Raw genomic sequence first — 14959 nt, forward strand, 5'->3', positions numbered from 1 at the left:
ACTTCAGCCCCGACTGGCAGCCGCCATGGGCGAGGCTGGGCGGGGACTCGCCCACCTCCCGCGCGCTCCGCCCTCCCGGCGGCGCTGACTCGCGCGGCTGCGCCCCTGTCATGCTCCTTTGGCTGCCAGGTCCCCGGGCTCCGTGCGTCCGAGTCCGCGCGCCGGTCCCGGAAGTGGGCTAGCACCCCGCTGTCAGGGTGGCGGCCACTGCATCTCGTCCCACCCCGGCGGCCCTCGGCGCCGTGGTCCCTGCAGGCCCCGAACCGATGACGCCGGGCTCGGACCAGCCGGCGCCCGGGGCGTCGCTGTGGAGCACGGTGTTCCGCCACGTCCGGTACGAGAACCTGGTGGCGGGGGTGAGCGGCGGCGTCCTGTCCAACCTCGCGCTGCACCCGCTGGACCTGGTGAAGATCCGCTTCGCCGGTAAGAACCCGCGCGGACACCGGACTCCTAATCCTTGTCGTCACCTTCCCCCTCTTCCCCACAACGGGGTGATAAAGGTGCAGGAAGGAGGCCTTGGTCTCCCCTGCTCCTTCCAGAGCAGAGGCGAGCGTGGGAGTTGCTCTCAGCCCGGGCTCAACGGGGAACTAGATGGGAAGAAGAAGGGGCCTGATCAAGGGATCTGGCCGCCGTCGCCGGGGTTCCCCATGAGGAAGGGATGGCGGGCACAGGTAGGAAAGTCAGAGAGAAGTCCCCACGGGTGTACCACGTGGGACTCCAAGCCTGATTTGAGAAAGCATCATTGATCCGCCGCCTCCGGGGGAGCAAGCCTACAACCCAGGCATGTGCCCTTGACGGGAATCAAACCAGGGACCCTTCGGCCCACAGGCCCACACTCTATCCACTGAGCCTGAAAGAGCAGAACCAGACAGCAGACCCCTCCCCGCCCCACAACACACACACCGAAGGATACTCCTGCACAAGAACAGGAGAGACGATGACCGATAGAGGGGTTGGCCCATTATGGGCATTAGCCCTCACCACGGGCACAACATTCGCGATGGAAGGTACTTTGGAAGCACAGGGAAGCCACGTGTTGGGCAGCCCCGCGGGGAGGAAGATGCAAGCGCTTAGTGTAAGGTAACCTGCAGCAGGCATGGTGCGAGGTCCACACAGTTAAAAGTGAGGAACAGGTAGGTAGGCAGAAGCCACGTGCTTTTTTCCTAGTCCTCAGGGGAGGGTGTTTATTGATTTTAGAGAGGGTGGGAAGGAAACATCCCTGTGAGAGAGGATCTGAGGGATTTCCTCCCACCTAAGGGAGGGAAAGGGGAGGCCTCCTGGGAGCACCAGAAGAGGTCAGAGCCTTAACCCAGGCGTCCTTAGATACAGCCAGGAGGGTTGTGTGTTCAGGGGGTTTCTGGTTAGGATGACATGCCCAGCACCCAGTCAGGCTTTCCCCCTGCCACGGAGGGGAGATGCCAAGGGGAGGGGTTCGAAGCTGCGGGTTTTCATGGTAAAAGAGGAGGACTCCAGGTATAACTGGATTTCCTGGTATGTGCAATCCTGGAAATCTCCTTGAAGGAATTTGTCCGAATCTACAGTGCAGACGAGAGAGCTTGTTCTGTGGTTAAGTTTTCCAGTGATTCCGGAGGGCAGTTTTGAAGGTCCTGTAACTTAAGAGTCGTAAAACTCTCCTGGCCTTGTAATCTCATAAGGCTTCACGAGATTAGTTAGAAGGTAGTTCAGGGTCCCAGCAGGGGCAGAAAAGGAATCCCTGGGAGCTGTTTTAGGACTAGAGGCCTGATGCACGAAAATGGTGCAAGGGCAGGCCTTTCCTCCCCAGCAGCTGGCACCAGGCTTCCCTTTGGCTGCCGGCCCCGCCCCTGCCCGCATCTGCCTTGGCCTGGGGCTGCCCAAGCCCATAACCACCCTCCCTTCCCCCCTCCATTGATCACCCGCCCACCAGTGGCCAGGGCCTTCCTCTATGGGGTGCTCAAGGGGCGATGGCGGGGGGCCCCCTCACCAACTGCATCGCACCCACCTTGGCTGGCCTGGCGCCAGTGTGTCATAGCATGGTGGACTTTTATTATTATAGAAGAAGATTACAGTGACCCTCAGAGAACGATAGAGTAAGAACTAGGAAGGTGAAGCAAAGGATTTAAGCAGAGATACCAGAACGTCTTAAGTACCCTCAGAGCCCTGAAACACTTTAGAACGACAGTGTGAATTGTATGTGTCTTGCTGGCCGCCCTTGTCTCACCAAGAGATTTTGATCATTGTCTCTCCTGTTCTTGTGCAGGAGTATTCTTTGTTGGAGGTCTGCTTTCTGCTTCTGGAGGGTGTGCTCTTTCAGGATCGGGGTCGCCACTGGGGCTCAGTGGATTGAGTATGGGCCTGTGGACTGAAGGGTCCCTGGTTTGATTCCCCGTCAAGGGCACATGCCTGGGTTGTAAGCTTGATCCCCAGTAGGGGGCGTGCAGGAGGCAGCTGATCAATGATTCTTTCTCATCATTGATGTTTCTCCCTTCCTCTCTGAAATTAATAAAAATATATTTTTAAAGATACAGAGATTGCTGATAGCCATATGTATCTATATCTGCAAAGGTCCCATTAGATCTTAAGGTTCCTCCAGAAGGACTGATATTTTGAAAGTTGGGCAGGAAGTAAGGAGCCATTCTATGAAGGAAAAAAACAGTGAAAATTATGAAGTATTATCCTTTGGAGAAAACCCACAGAGGCATATAATTCCCATGGAGTATATGAGGCATGCACAAATAAATTACGACAACATTCATTGAGCAGTTTACTAGGAGCAAGACCGTGAACTGCACATTATCTCACTGATGGCTCTGAACAGTCCTGTGAAATTATTTTCCACATTGTACAGACAAGGATAATAGAAGTAGCTGGGATTTGAACCCAAGCAGTGTAATCTAAAACCCTGTGGCACTTAACCACTCACCATACTACTACATCCAGGAATCCCTGGTAGACAGTGGGTTGTACATGAAGAAATTTGGATTTGGCTAAGGGCGCTGGCCTATCTGATTTGGTGTCTACTGTAAATTTTTTGTCTGGGAACAGAAGAGATGTCAGTGGAGATAATGATTGAGGAACTTTGTGGTTTGCCTAGTGAGTTTAAGAGTGTGTGATAAGCGTTCAGTTCCTGTGCCTGAGGAAAGGGAATTCTTGGTATCTGAGAAGATTGGTAATCTTGATGAAATGGGGAGAGTAATGGGAGACCCAAAGGGCTAGGTGACAGATAAGGCCTTTGAAGTTGGGTGGAAGGACAAAATTAAAGATCTGGGAGATAGAACAGCGCTTTGTAATAACAAAGCCCACAGTATGTGAAATGGTGATAGAAAAAGAGGAAATTTTGGCAAAATGGATAAGTGAAATCAAAACAGTTGGTTGGCCGTCAACATTAATACTGTAGTTTTTATGCTTTTGTAGAATCAACCCCTTATAATAAAATTATAGTATCTAGTGACAGGGTGTGTCAGTCTTCGATGTACCATTATGTCAAATCTGGACTATTTCCATGAGTCAAGTGCGAGTTAAAACTCAAAGATGGCCAGAATAGTAGAAAAATTAGAAATTATTTCACCTAAGAAGTAGTTTAGCTTGGTGGGAGGATGGAGGAGTGGGGTAGAGCCTGATGTATTTAGAAAACTCATGAGGGAGTTTTATTTGAATGCTCAATATGCCCTCAATAAAAACATGAATAAATTCATGAATGTGTTTTTAAAAATATTAAGTAATCCTGGAAAATAATTTCCTCTACCTGAATACATTTTTCTTCTGAATTTATCTCCTTTATATGAATGTGTGACATCTATGTTCATATGTGATTCAGAACTTGAACTCTGCTCTCACCTGACTTTGTACCTCTTTTACTGCAGTGAGTGATGGATTGGAGCTGAGACCGAAATATAAAGGAATTGTGCATTGCTTGACTACCATTTGGAAAATTGATGGATTACGGGGACTTTACCAAGGAGTCACCCCAAATGTGTGGGGTGCAGGTTTATCCTGGGGACTCTACTTTTTCTTGTGAGTAGATCTGTATCGGTTAATAAAACAAGATGAGTCATTTAATCGGTTTGTCTGAATTAGAAAGGTCAGGAAGAACAGAATGGCTTGTTTGATTCTCTGTTAGCTCTAGCTAATGGAGGCATTTGTCTGGAAGAACGTTCTTACTAGGAAGGAAGAAGGCAAAGAGGTAAAATGGAGAAACACCCTTAGAGAGCCATTTCTGTGAGAAGAATTCAGGAAAATGGCTTACCAAAATACACTATGGTTCATAATGAAGTTGGAAGAGCAGACGAGAACAGATCTTGGGACGCCTGTGAGAACATGTACCACAGGAAAACCCCTGCTGAGAACAGAAAGCAAAAGCCCGTGCTTAGCTGAAAGAGTTTGAGGCATGTTCCTTCTTACCTCTTATTTGACCTACTTCATCATCTTCCCAGCTCATTCATTTCCTTTATCCCTAACCTGTAAGATAGCATCACATTTGAAAGAACTGCTATCGCATGCTTACCGAGGAAGCCACAGGAAGCACCTGTGGCAGGCTCAGCCTGCCTGTTGAGTGTCGGAAAGCCTGGGCCCAAAGCATCATCTCCCTGCAGTGGAGGAGCACGTGCTGCTTTAGTGGAAGCAAAATAAAATTCAGCGTTTGTATTGTTTACTTTTTTTTTCAATTCTAAGACATACTTCCAAGAGTGAAACTACATGCATAAAATTCATGGCTATTAGGAATTTCGGGGTTTTATAGGTTCTCCAAAGAGAGTTTCTAAGAACAAGCCATAAAAGGTTTATCTGTTGAGACAGATACTTGATTCATGTTACAATGGTATTGTTACCCCTTGGAGAGATTTATTTCACTGAAATCTCTTCTCAAGAGAAAGTGGAAATCGGAGTTAGAGAAAATAGGCTGACTTGACTTCCCTGCTCAGGAACACGTATCTACTAGACTTGACAACCATAGTGCCTGAACATAGGTGTTTAGCACATATTTGTTAGGTACCTCTCTTGGTCTCTTTTGCCTTCTCTACCCAATCACTGTACCACCTCTGCACTTTCCCCCACCCCTCATAGTTTTCCCTGCCATTTTTATTAATGGAAAAGTGTATCATTAAAATATTATATGTATATATAATATTTTATATTGCTACTCATTTATATTTGGGGGAAGGAGAGGCATAATCTTAACAGTAAACCATGCCAGTTAATTCATTCTTGAAAAAGGTCTCAATTTGTGGCTGCATTATGCATTGGCTTAGTTAAGTTACATGCCATTTTATTTTATTACTTACTATTATGATTTTGTTGTTTATCCTCACCCAAGGATATTTTTTCCAGTGATTTCTAGCAGAGTGGAAGGGAGGGGGAGAGACAGAAAGAGAGAAACATCAATATGAGAGAGACACATCAATTGGTTGCCTCTTACCAGACCCCAGGATGGAGCCTGGGGTACATACTTTTGACTGGAATCGAACCCAGGACCCTTCAGTTCATGGGCCAGTGCTCCAACCACTGAGCAAACTGACTAGGGCCACACCGATTTAAAACAGACTCGACTGCTTTATAACACCTACTGAAATATTGATGTTTTATGTTTTTTTCTTTTAGTTACAATGCCATCAAATCATACAAGACAGAAGGAAGAGCTGAAAGGTTAGAGGCAACAGAATACCTTGTCTCAGCTGCCCAAGCTGGTAAGACATGTGAAATTTAAAATGTCATATTTTCACCATTGTTTTATTTGCCTTTTTACTTTTGAATACCAGAGGTTAAATGTGCTTATCTAATTATACTAATCAGTGATCGCATGAAATTTCTTAAAAAGCAGGTATTCTTATTGATTACTCTGGATAGATTTCAAAGGTTTTACCTTGTCACCAGGTAGTAAAATTTAGGAAAAGTATACATTTCTAATAGTTTAAAATGATTTGGTATAGTGTTCCTTTAATGAAAGTATAATTTCAGTTTTCAAATTATATAATTTAGTTGCCTGTGTAATTGCCTCATTGTATAAAATACCTGTTTGCTGAGTAATCATATTCTAATTTGCTTTTAGGAGCCATGACTCTCTGCATTACAAACCCATTATGGGTAGCAAAAACTCGCCTTATGTTACAGTACGAGAGTGTTAACGCCCAACAGCGGCAGTACCAAGGAATGTTTGATACACTTCTGAAAATATATAAGTACGAAGGTGTGCGTGGCTTGTATAAGGTAACGAGCTATTATCAGTACATTTGTGATGATTGACCATTGCAATTTCCCTTGCCTCTGTTGCCCCCGATCTGAATGAGCTGTAGTCAGTTCTAAAAAGAAGCCAAACTTAGGCACTAAACAGTTTAATGGGAAGTGAAATATAGTTTACAGTATTGGAATGTACTGTAAGCTGAGTGTCCCCATAAGATGTATGATCATAACATGGGTGGGTGTGAGAATGAGAACTGCCTAAAACTTTGTCGCGTAACCATTTCCCGTAAGTCACAAATGGAGGTCACCATTCCTTACTGCCCTCCCGGAAGCTGTGGTGTTATGGGAATTTGCTTAGTTTAGCTTTTTTTTTTTTTTTTTTTTTTAATTGTTTTGTGGTGTGTGTTTTTCATTTTAGGGGTTCGTTCCTGGGCTGTTTGGAACATCACATGGTGCCCTTCAGTTTATGACATATGAATTGTTGAAGTTGAAATACAATCAGCATATCAATAGATTACCAGAAGCCCAGTTGGTAAGATGATTCCTGGAAAAGTGTATTATTTACTTTTATGGGCATATAGTAGATGGAAATGTTGTCCTGTTTACTTTAGAAGTATTGTTGTGATGATGAGTACTGACTCTGTCACTAATTTAACTTTTAGTTAAATATTTTATAGGCTAATGACACACAAATGTTAAATATAGAAACCCTTAGCCCTAACCGGTTTGACTTAGTGGATAGAGTGTTAACCGAGGACTGAAGGGTCCCAGGTTTGATTCAGGTCAAAGGCACATGGCCAGTTGCAAGCTCGATTCCTAGTAGGGGACATGCAGGATGCAGTTGATTAATGATTCTCTCGTCATTGATGTTTCTATCTCTCTCTCCCTCTCTCTTCCTCTCTGAAAGCAATAAAAACAATATTTTAAAGAAAAATAGAAACCCTTAATTGCTCAAAACCTGTTAAGAGGGGAAATAGTATTTTTCACTTCAGATCTATTTAAATGTTTGTTTTCCTATATAATTTGTATGTTTATATTTTTAAAGAAATCCTGTCTAAAGAAAGACATGTTTTTGTGTTGTAGAGCACCGTAGAATATATATCTGTGGCCGCACTATCCAAAATATTTGCTGTAGCAGCAACGTACCCATATCAAGTTGTGAGAGCGCGTCTTCAGGATCAGCACATGTCTTACAAGGGTGTGTTGGATGTTATCGCAAAGACGTGGAGGTGAGAGCATGTGGTGTATCAAAATGGCTCTTAGGAGGTGCCTTGCAAATCAGGCTGTCCAGCTGATATTAGTTTTACAGCAAAGGCCAGCGTGCTTCCCATTTACCGCATATAGGAGCATGGATTTACTCTCTCTAAGGCCTGATTTGTAAAATTAGAACATCTGGACTGACAAGGTGATTATAAAAGTCAGATGAGATCTATGAAAGTGCTTTGACAAATAAAACAAAATTTAGATGTTATAATATATTTGAATGGCCTGTATTCAAGGAAGTCTTAAAAAACTTGGTTTAGTACAATTAAGAAGGCCCCATGCCTGCTATCAGCACCATAACTTTTGCAAATATAACAGGTCCTCGAATAACCTTGTTTCATTATAATGTCAATGAGATGCCATAGGATCTTAATTCTTGTTTATATCCATTAGCCTGTGGCAAAATTGGTTCTGTGATAAATCATTTCACTTAAAGTCACAGAACCTATTGACTACATTAAATGAGAGCTTATTGCATTAGTCTCCATGTCTGGAAGAAATGCTGGTTCTGTCTACGGCCATACCACCCTGAACGCGCCCGATCTCGTCTGATCTCGGAAGCTAAGCAGGGTCGGGCCTGGTTAGTACTTGGATGGGAGAAATGCTGGTTCTTCGGCATGCGAATAGTTAGACTGTTATAGCTATTCATCCTCATGTTCATCTTTACTTCTAAAAGGCCAGAACAGAGTATTTGACATGTTTCAATTAAGTTCAGTTTGGTAAATATTTATCAAGAATCTCAGTGACAAGATCCAAGGCCATATTCCTATTTTAGGCAGTAAGGATATAAAGTTTTATTCTGGTATATGCTATCTTTACTGTTGTCTTGCGTTTATATGTAATATATGAGGTTTTTAATGCCTACGATAGATCAGTTAATACTCCTGCATGTTACACCTATAAAGGCATTTGAAAGATGGTTATCGTTAACGCACTTTTCAGTTAAGTTTTGAGGTATCCCTGTCCTCTTCAAATGGCTCATAAACCACATTACTTCAGGGTGTTGAAAACATGGATTTGTATCGCAGTGATGTTTGCTTGCTGGCTCCATGCCCCATGTCAGTAAACTTTTGTATCTGCAGCCTAGCTATATTAGAAACTAAGCATGTGTCTATTTTTCCCTCTAAAGGAAAGAAGGCATCGGTGGATTTTACAAAGGAATTGCTCCCAATTTGATTCGAGTGACTCCAGCCTGCTGTATTACTTTTGTGGTGTATGAAAATGTGTCACATTTCTTATTTGACCTTAGAGAAGGGAAGAATTGAGCAAAAAGAAGATAAGTCCAGGACATCTGCCCAGGGCAGCAACACGCTCCTTTGTGTTTGAAACGTAAAGCTCATAAACAAAATGGGTCTGTAATCATCAGAAGCCAAAAAATCACAATGTTTTCTGCTTTCGCCTTCGCCTTCCCCGTGTATGTGGGACTTGGCTGCCTCTGCCTGAACTGTCTGCCATGATCACAGCAGGGAAGCTGACATCGAGTGGAGGGTTCACGGATTTCTCCACTGTTCAAGGAGAAGCTGTTTTGCAGCATTTGCTAAATGGATTAGATGAATGTCCTTTCTCTGAACTCATTGGCCTGGGTTAGCTTTAGGATTGACCTCTGTGACAGCAAGAAGATGGCTTCTTGTAAGGATGTCCTCACTGTCCCATGGGTAGATTACACTTGGAGGATTGGATGGGAAAGATAGTGCCCAAATCCAGACCATTTCAGAATTGGGAGATTTTGCTGAGAAAAACAAAATTGCTGTACACGTGCATTAGTTTTAATTCCGTTGGAATATGTGAACTAGAGAAATTTGAGAAGTTCTGTGCTTCTCCCAAATTTGAGAAATCTCTGACATCTGTTTGTCATTCCACCATTGATTTTATCTCCAGAGGTTCTTTAAATTAAAATGGAATCCTGGGTCCCACTATTTTTCGGCATGGGTACCTACTATATTTTAAATTTTATAAATCAACTGGAATTCAGATGTGTCAGCTCTGATTTAGCATATAAATCACTTACTGGAGTTGCAAATAGATCAATTTATACAGATACTGGAATCACTGGGATGTGTTGACATGCTGCATATAGCTGAGAAACTTTAATTTCCTACTTCAGTTTTTGTATAAATGGGTCCAGGTCCCAAATAAATGACTAATCTACATTGGTTATTTAAATTCAGGTTCAAGTACAAATTACATTAATGGTCATTATTGGTTTTACTTTATGAGTCATTGTAAATATCTATAAATATAAAGTTCTGCCCCAAAAATGATGCCAGAATAATGCTAATATTTTTATTTATCATAAACACCCATGACGGCTTTTGCACTACCATCTATTTGTTGTAAATAAAATATTGTGGTTTTGAAATCTATATTTAATAGTTCTTTGAAAATAAGTCTATTTTTTATATTTTGAAAATGGCATTGTTTTAAAAATAAAGGTAAAATGATAAGTACCTAGTTATATTTACTATAATTTCTTGTAACACACCCAGATATACTTTATAAATTAAATGTGATGTATTTTTTCATACTATGATTATACTATAATATAAAATCCTGACAGTCACTATGGAAAGATAAGCTGCAGTTGATATTTGGAGTTTTAGAGGTAGTGTCATTATTTGAATACCTCCTATGTACCCAAATTAATAAAACATAGTTTCTGTCCTTTAAGATCATATATGCTTGCAGAATAAATAAACAGAAAATAACTATGTTCTTAGTTAAGAACATGCAAGAAGATTTTTACAAAGTTCTATAAGTTCTGAGACAAGAATTCATTTCCTGCCGAAACCGGTTTGGTTCAGTGGATAGAGCATCGGCCTATGGACTGAAAGGTCCCAGGTTTGATTCGGGTCAAGGGCATGTACATTGGTTGCGGGCACATCCCCAGTAGGGGGTGTGCAGGAGGCAGCTGATCGATGTTTCTTTCTCATCGATGTTTCTAGCTCTCTGTCCCTCTCCCTTCCTCTCTGTGAAAAATCAATAAAGTATATTAAAAAAAAAAAAAAAAGAATTCATTTCCCTTCAACAAATAGTTATTGCGCTCCTGCTCTGTGCCAGGTATGTTAGCACGCATTGAGGATACAGCAACAAATAAGCCAACTTTCCTGCCCTTAGGGAACTTGCATTTTATTGTGAGTGCTGAAAACATACAAATACAAGCATAATAAAATATCAGGTATTAAATGCTATAATAAAACTAAAGCAGGGGCCGAAACTGGTTTGGCTCAATGGATAGAGCGTTGGCCTGTGTACTGAAAGGTCCCAGGTTTGATTCCGGTCAAGGGCATGTACCTTGGTTGCGGGCACATCCCCAGTTGGGGGTGTGCAAGAGGCAGCTAATCAGTGATTCTCATCGATGTTTCTAACTTTCTATCCCTCTCTCTGTAAAAAATCAATAAAATATATTAAAAAAAAAAAAAACTAAAGCAGGGTTATAAATAGTGTTGCTTTGTTAGGTAAGATGGTTGAGGCCAAGAAAATTCTCTTCGAGGATAAAATTGAAACATTCTAAATAATAAAAGCGTAATATGCAAATCGACCAAACAGCAGAACAACCAGTCAATGGAGCCAGCAAGCAGGCAGTGCCAGGCCAGCTTAGGTGCATGCCAGCAGGCGGAGGGGATGGCAATGGGAGAGGGGAGAGGGGGCAGGGCCATGCTGGCTGGCGCCATCCCCTGATCAGCTGCCCAGTCACCTCCAGCAGAGGGAGGCCAGACTGCAGAATGGGAAGCAGACCTAAGCCATCAGTAGGACATCCCCTGGGATTGTGAGAAAGCACGGATCGAGCTGAGGGACTTCCCCTCCCACCAGAATTAACAAATTTTCATGCACTGGCCTCTGTCTCAGAGAGAGAGAGAGGGAGAAAGAGAGAAGGCCCTGATGGGCCCTGATCCTGATGGGCCCCGATCACTATTCAGGCTTAGGGACCCCTTTCAGCCCCATCACTGTCCAGGCCTAGAGACCACACCCGAGGATGAACTTCACGCACTGGCCTCAAGTTTTACATCAATGAGGAAGTGAGCCACAATGAGAGGAAACACAGTAATAGAAAATAGGAAGTTCAGAGGCTCTGAGGCAGGAATTAACTAGGGTAGAGGGAATGAGTGGCCAGAAGACGTTGGGCAGGTGGCCATTACAGTATGGTGAAAAAGCAGTTTCAGGAGCCAGGCTGGCTTCAAATTTCAGCTTTCCCTTAGGTCAGTGGTCGGAGAACTGCAGCTCTGTTGACTCATTAGTTTGCCGAGCACTGACCTAGACTCTCGATTCCAATAATTACAGGCTGTTGTTCCTTGTGATTTAGCCCCTATCACAGCGGTCAGCATACTCTGTCAACAATTTGCCGACCACACTGCATTAGGCAAATGATTTTACTTCCGTTCGTCTCAAGTTTTCTCATCTGTAAAATGCGTCTCAGATCAGTTCCTTCATAGTCACACCTAGCTAGGGATTCCTGGGCAGGTGACTGACTTACTGAGGGAGTGCTCTTAGGGGAAATGTGTAGTGGGATCCGGATCCGGATTCAAGATCAGGTAGGGGAAGAAGAGGTTTCTGAATTCCAGCCACAGCCTGGCCCTACAGTGTATTCTGCAATGTGGACTGGATCCCATACATTATCCTGCCCAGAGCTGAGAGGCTGAGCTACTAGGTTTCCACATCAGGCAGTCATCACTCCCTGCAGTCGGGGGAGGAAGAGCGGGAGGGGAGCTAGGTGCCTCTGCTCTGCTAAGGGTGATCCTCCAGATAAGGTGGAGGCAGGAGCTGTTAGCAGCCAACACCTGCCGCTGGGCTGTGGGTGCAGCCTGTAAGAGGGGTCTGGGTGGGCCATCAACAGAATCTACACCAATGTGGATATTAAAAATACATGGGCATAATTATGCTCAATTAATACTTGACAATGGAGGCAAGAGCATACAATGGCATAAAGACAGTCTCTTCAATAAATGGTGCTGGGAAAATTGGACAGATGCATGTAAAAAAAATGAAACTAGACCACCAACTTACACCACACACAAGAATAAACTCAACATGGGTAAATGACTTCGATGTAAGTTGTGAAATCATAAGAATCTTAGAGAAATCATAGGCACCAAAATCTGAGACATCTCTTCGTAGCAATGTTTACCAATACATCTCCTAGGGCAGGGGTCGGCAAACCGCAGCTCTCGAACCTGGAATTGAACCTGGGACGTTTCAGTCCGCAGGCCGACACTCTATCCACTGAGCCAAACCGGTTAGGGCAAGAGTTTTCTTTTGTTTAAACTGAATTTATTGGGGTGACATTGGTTAATAAAATTATACAGGTTTCAGGTGTACAATTTTATACTACGTCATCTATATATTGTATTGTGCATTTACCATCCTAAGTCAAGTCTCCTTCCATGACTATTTGTTCCCCCTTTACTTTCTTCTACATTCCCCCATGTCCCCTGTTCCTCTTCATATTGGTTTTTAAACACCACACTAAAAAGGCATATCAACTAAAAGGTATTTTTGAGTTCACAAGGCACCAGAGAGAATTTTCTTTTGAATGTGGACACTTAACTGGATATAAAATCATCCAGATCAAGTATGCACTACCACAGACATAGCAAAGTCTTTTAGTGATTATAGAATTACTATCTTAACACTGGGACACGATTTAACTTTTATGTCTGTTTTGTAAAAACGTCTTAGGTGACAGAGAGAACATATGTGAGGTAAGTTTGGGGTTAAAGCCCTAGGCTTCTTTCTAAATGAGGAAGTAGGAAGTGAGCACCTATTGCTGGCTGCCCTGCTTCAATTTCTCCTCTGAGTAGTTTCTTTTCTTTCTTTCTTTCTTTTTTTTAATATATTTTATTGATTTTTTTTTACAGAGGAAGGGAGATGGATAGAGAGTTAGAAACATCAGTGAGAGAGAATCATCAATCAGCTGCCTCTTGCACACCCCCTACTGGGGATGTGCCCACAACCAAGGTACTTGCCCTTGACCAGAATTGAACCCAGGACCCTTCAGTTGGCAGGCTGACGCTCTATCCACTGAGCCAAACCAGTTTCGGCAACCTGTTTCTTTTCAGGACCCACCCCTCCCTGCATCTTCACCTTTGTGCGTTAGGTGGAATGGGCCTCACCTGCCTCAGAGGAGGGCCCTGGTTAACAGAGCCAATGTGAATGTGCCATCGCTATTCCTAACGAATGGTTTGGCATTGACAGTTACCTATGCTGGTCCAGCCAGACGCTTAGAGTCGTTATTTCTTAGCATACTGACATAGATTTTTCTCTCGGCTGTTTCATGAATGCGGATTCATGTAACTCTCAGAGCTCCTCAAATCCAATTTAGGATAATGAATTCAGGAGAATGTGTTCAAAATGGAGTCAACACCAAAGAAATGACAGTAAAAAAATTAAAAGGAAATTAGATCCTACCTCAAACTGGGGGGTGGGGAGAGGGAGAGAGAATTTTAAAAAAACAACTACTTTTCTTTCATATAAGCTTAAGATTTAACTATCTAGAAAAAGATTCCAAGAAAGAAAGAAAGAAAGAAAGAAAGAAAGAAAGAAAGAAAGAAGAAAGAAAGAAGAAGGAAAGAAGAAGGAAGGAAGGAAGGAAGGAAGGAAGGAAGGAAGGAAGGAAGGAAGGAAGGAAGGAAGGAAGGAAAGAAGGAAAGAAAGAAAGAAAGAAAGAAAGAAAGAAAGAAAGAAAGAAAGAGAGAGAGAGAGGGAGGGAGGGAGGGAGGGAGGGAGGGAGGGAGGGAGGGAGGAGAAAGGAGATAAACTCAGTCCTAAGATTCTGGGTCGGTTCTCACCCCTAGCACATGTACCTCTGTACTTTCAATCGGGTGAACCATTAAGCTTCCCTTTACTTTGTAAACCAGACTCAGTTGGGTTTTCCGTTACTTTAACAAACTGAAAGCTTCCCATGTGACAGAGAATCTGGGCAGAGACCTACAGTCGGCCACTGCCCCACCCACCCATCCTGATGCCAGGGAGCTCTTGATTCTGTGGACAGTGATGTCACCTTCATTAAAAGTGCACACTTGGGGATCCTTACATGTGCTGTGTAGGTTATTTGGAATGTTTTGAGTTTTATAGGAAAACATTATGTTACTTAATATTTATGAAAGCTGAAAATTATTCAACTCACCACGAAAAGCATAAAAGAAGATTGACCAGTAGACTCAGAAAAATAACTGAAATCTGCTTATGGTAGAAAGGCCCAACTGTACAAAAATGATTGGGAAGTTCTAGGGTATTTTTTGAGATCGGATATTATAGTACTGTACGTTTATATTAAATTTTAATGTATGTTCATTATGAGATGAGTCTACTAAAGGCTAGGAAGGGATTAAACCCGTTCACATTCAACATGTGGAAAGAAAAAGCAACAAGCTGCTTCTGTTAGGTGAGTGACTCACATTTACCTCTTCCCCACCCAGGGTCTAAATCACATGTGTCAAACACAAGGCCCGCGGGCCAAATCTGTCCCGCCAGGCCTTGCAATGTGGCCCGCACCGAGCTGTCATCACTGCACTCCGCTGCGTTTCCATCACAATGACAGTTTATGACT

General features: G+C 43.2%; 1 protein-coding gene across 1 annotated transcript; it reads left to right on the forward strand.

Annotated features, from left to right (window-relative positions):
* Window positions 1-35: 35 nt before the first annotated feature.
* SLC25A32 (solute carrier family 25 member 32) lies at window positions 36-10088 on the forward strand. Its single transcript, XM_036436644.2, has 7 exons — window positions 36-423; window positions 3843-3993; window positions 5575-5660; window positions 6023-6180; window positions 6572-6685; window positions 7237-7382; window positions 8546-10088. The coding sequence occupies exons 1-7, from the start codon at window positions 267-269 to the stop codon at window positions 8679-8681; spliced, it is 948 nt and encodes a 315-aa protein (XP_036292537.1). The 5' UTR covers window positions 36-266; the 3' UTR covers window positions 8682-10088.
* The last annotated feature ends 4871 nt before the right edge of the window (window positions 10089-14959 follow it).

Source organism: Pipistrellus kuhlii, unplaced genomic scaffold, assembly GCF_014108245.1.
Source record: "Pipistrellus kuhlii isolate mPipKuh1 unplaced genomic scaffold, mPipKuh1.p scaffold_m20_p_14, whole genome shotgun sequence".
Lineage (NCBI taxonomy): Eukaryota > Metazoa > Chordata > Mammalia > Chiroptera > Vespertilionidae > Pipistrellus > Pipistrellus kuhlii.

What these genes read in the sequence shown, in the direction of transcription:
- SLC25A32 (XM_036436644.2), top strand. Translation starts at nt 267, where the DNA reads ATGACGCCGGGCTCGGACCAGCCGGCGCCCGGGGCGTCGCTGTGGAGC. An exon ending in GGTGAAGATCCGCTTCGCCG is followed by an intron (nt 424 to 3,842) that starts GTAAGAACCCGC and finishes CTTTTACTGCAG; the next exon opens with TGAGTGATGGATTGGAGCTG. An exon ending in TGGGGACTCTACTTTTTCTT is followed by an intron (nt 3,994 to 5,574) that starts GTGAGTAGATCT and finishes TTTTTCTTTTAG; the next exon opens with TTACAATGCCATCAAATCAT.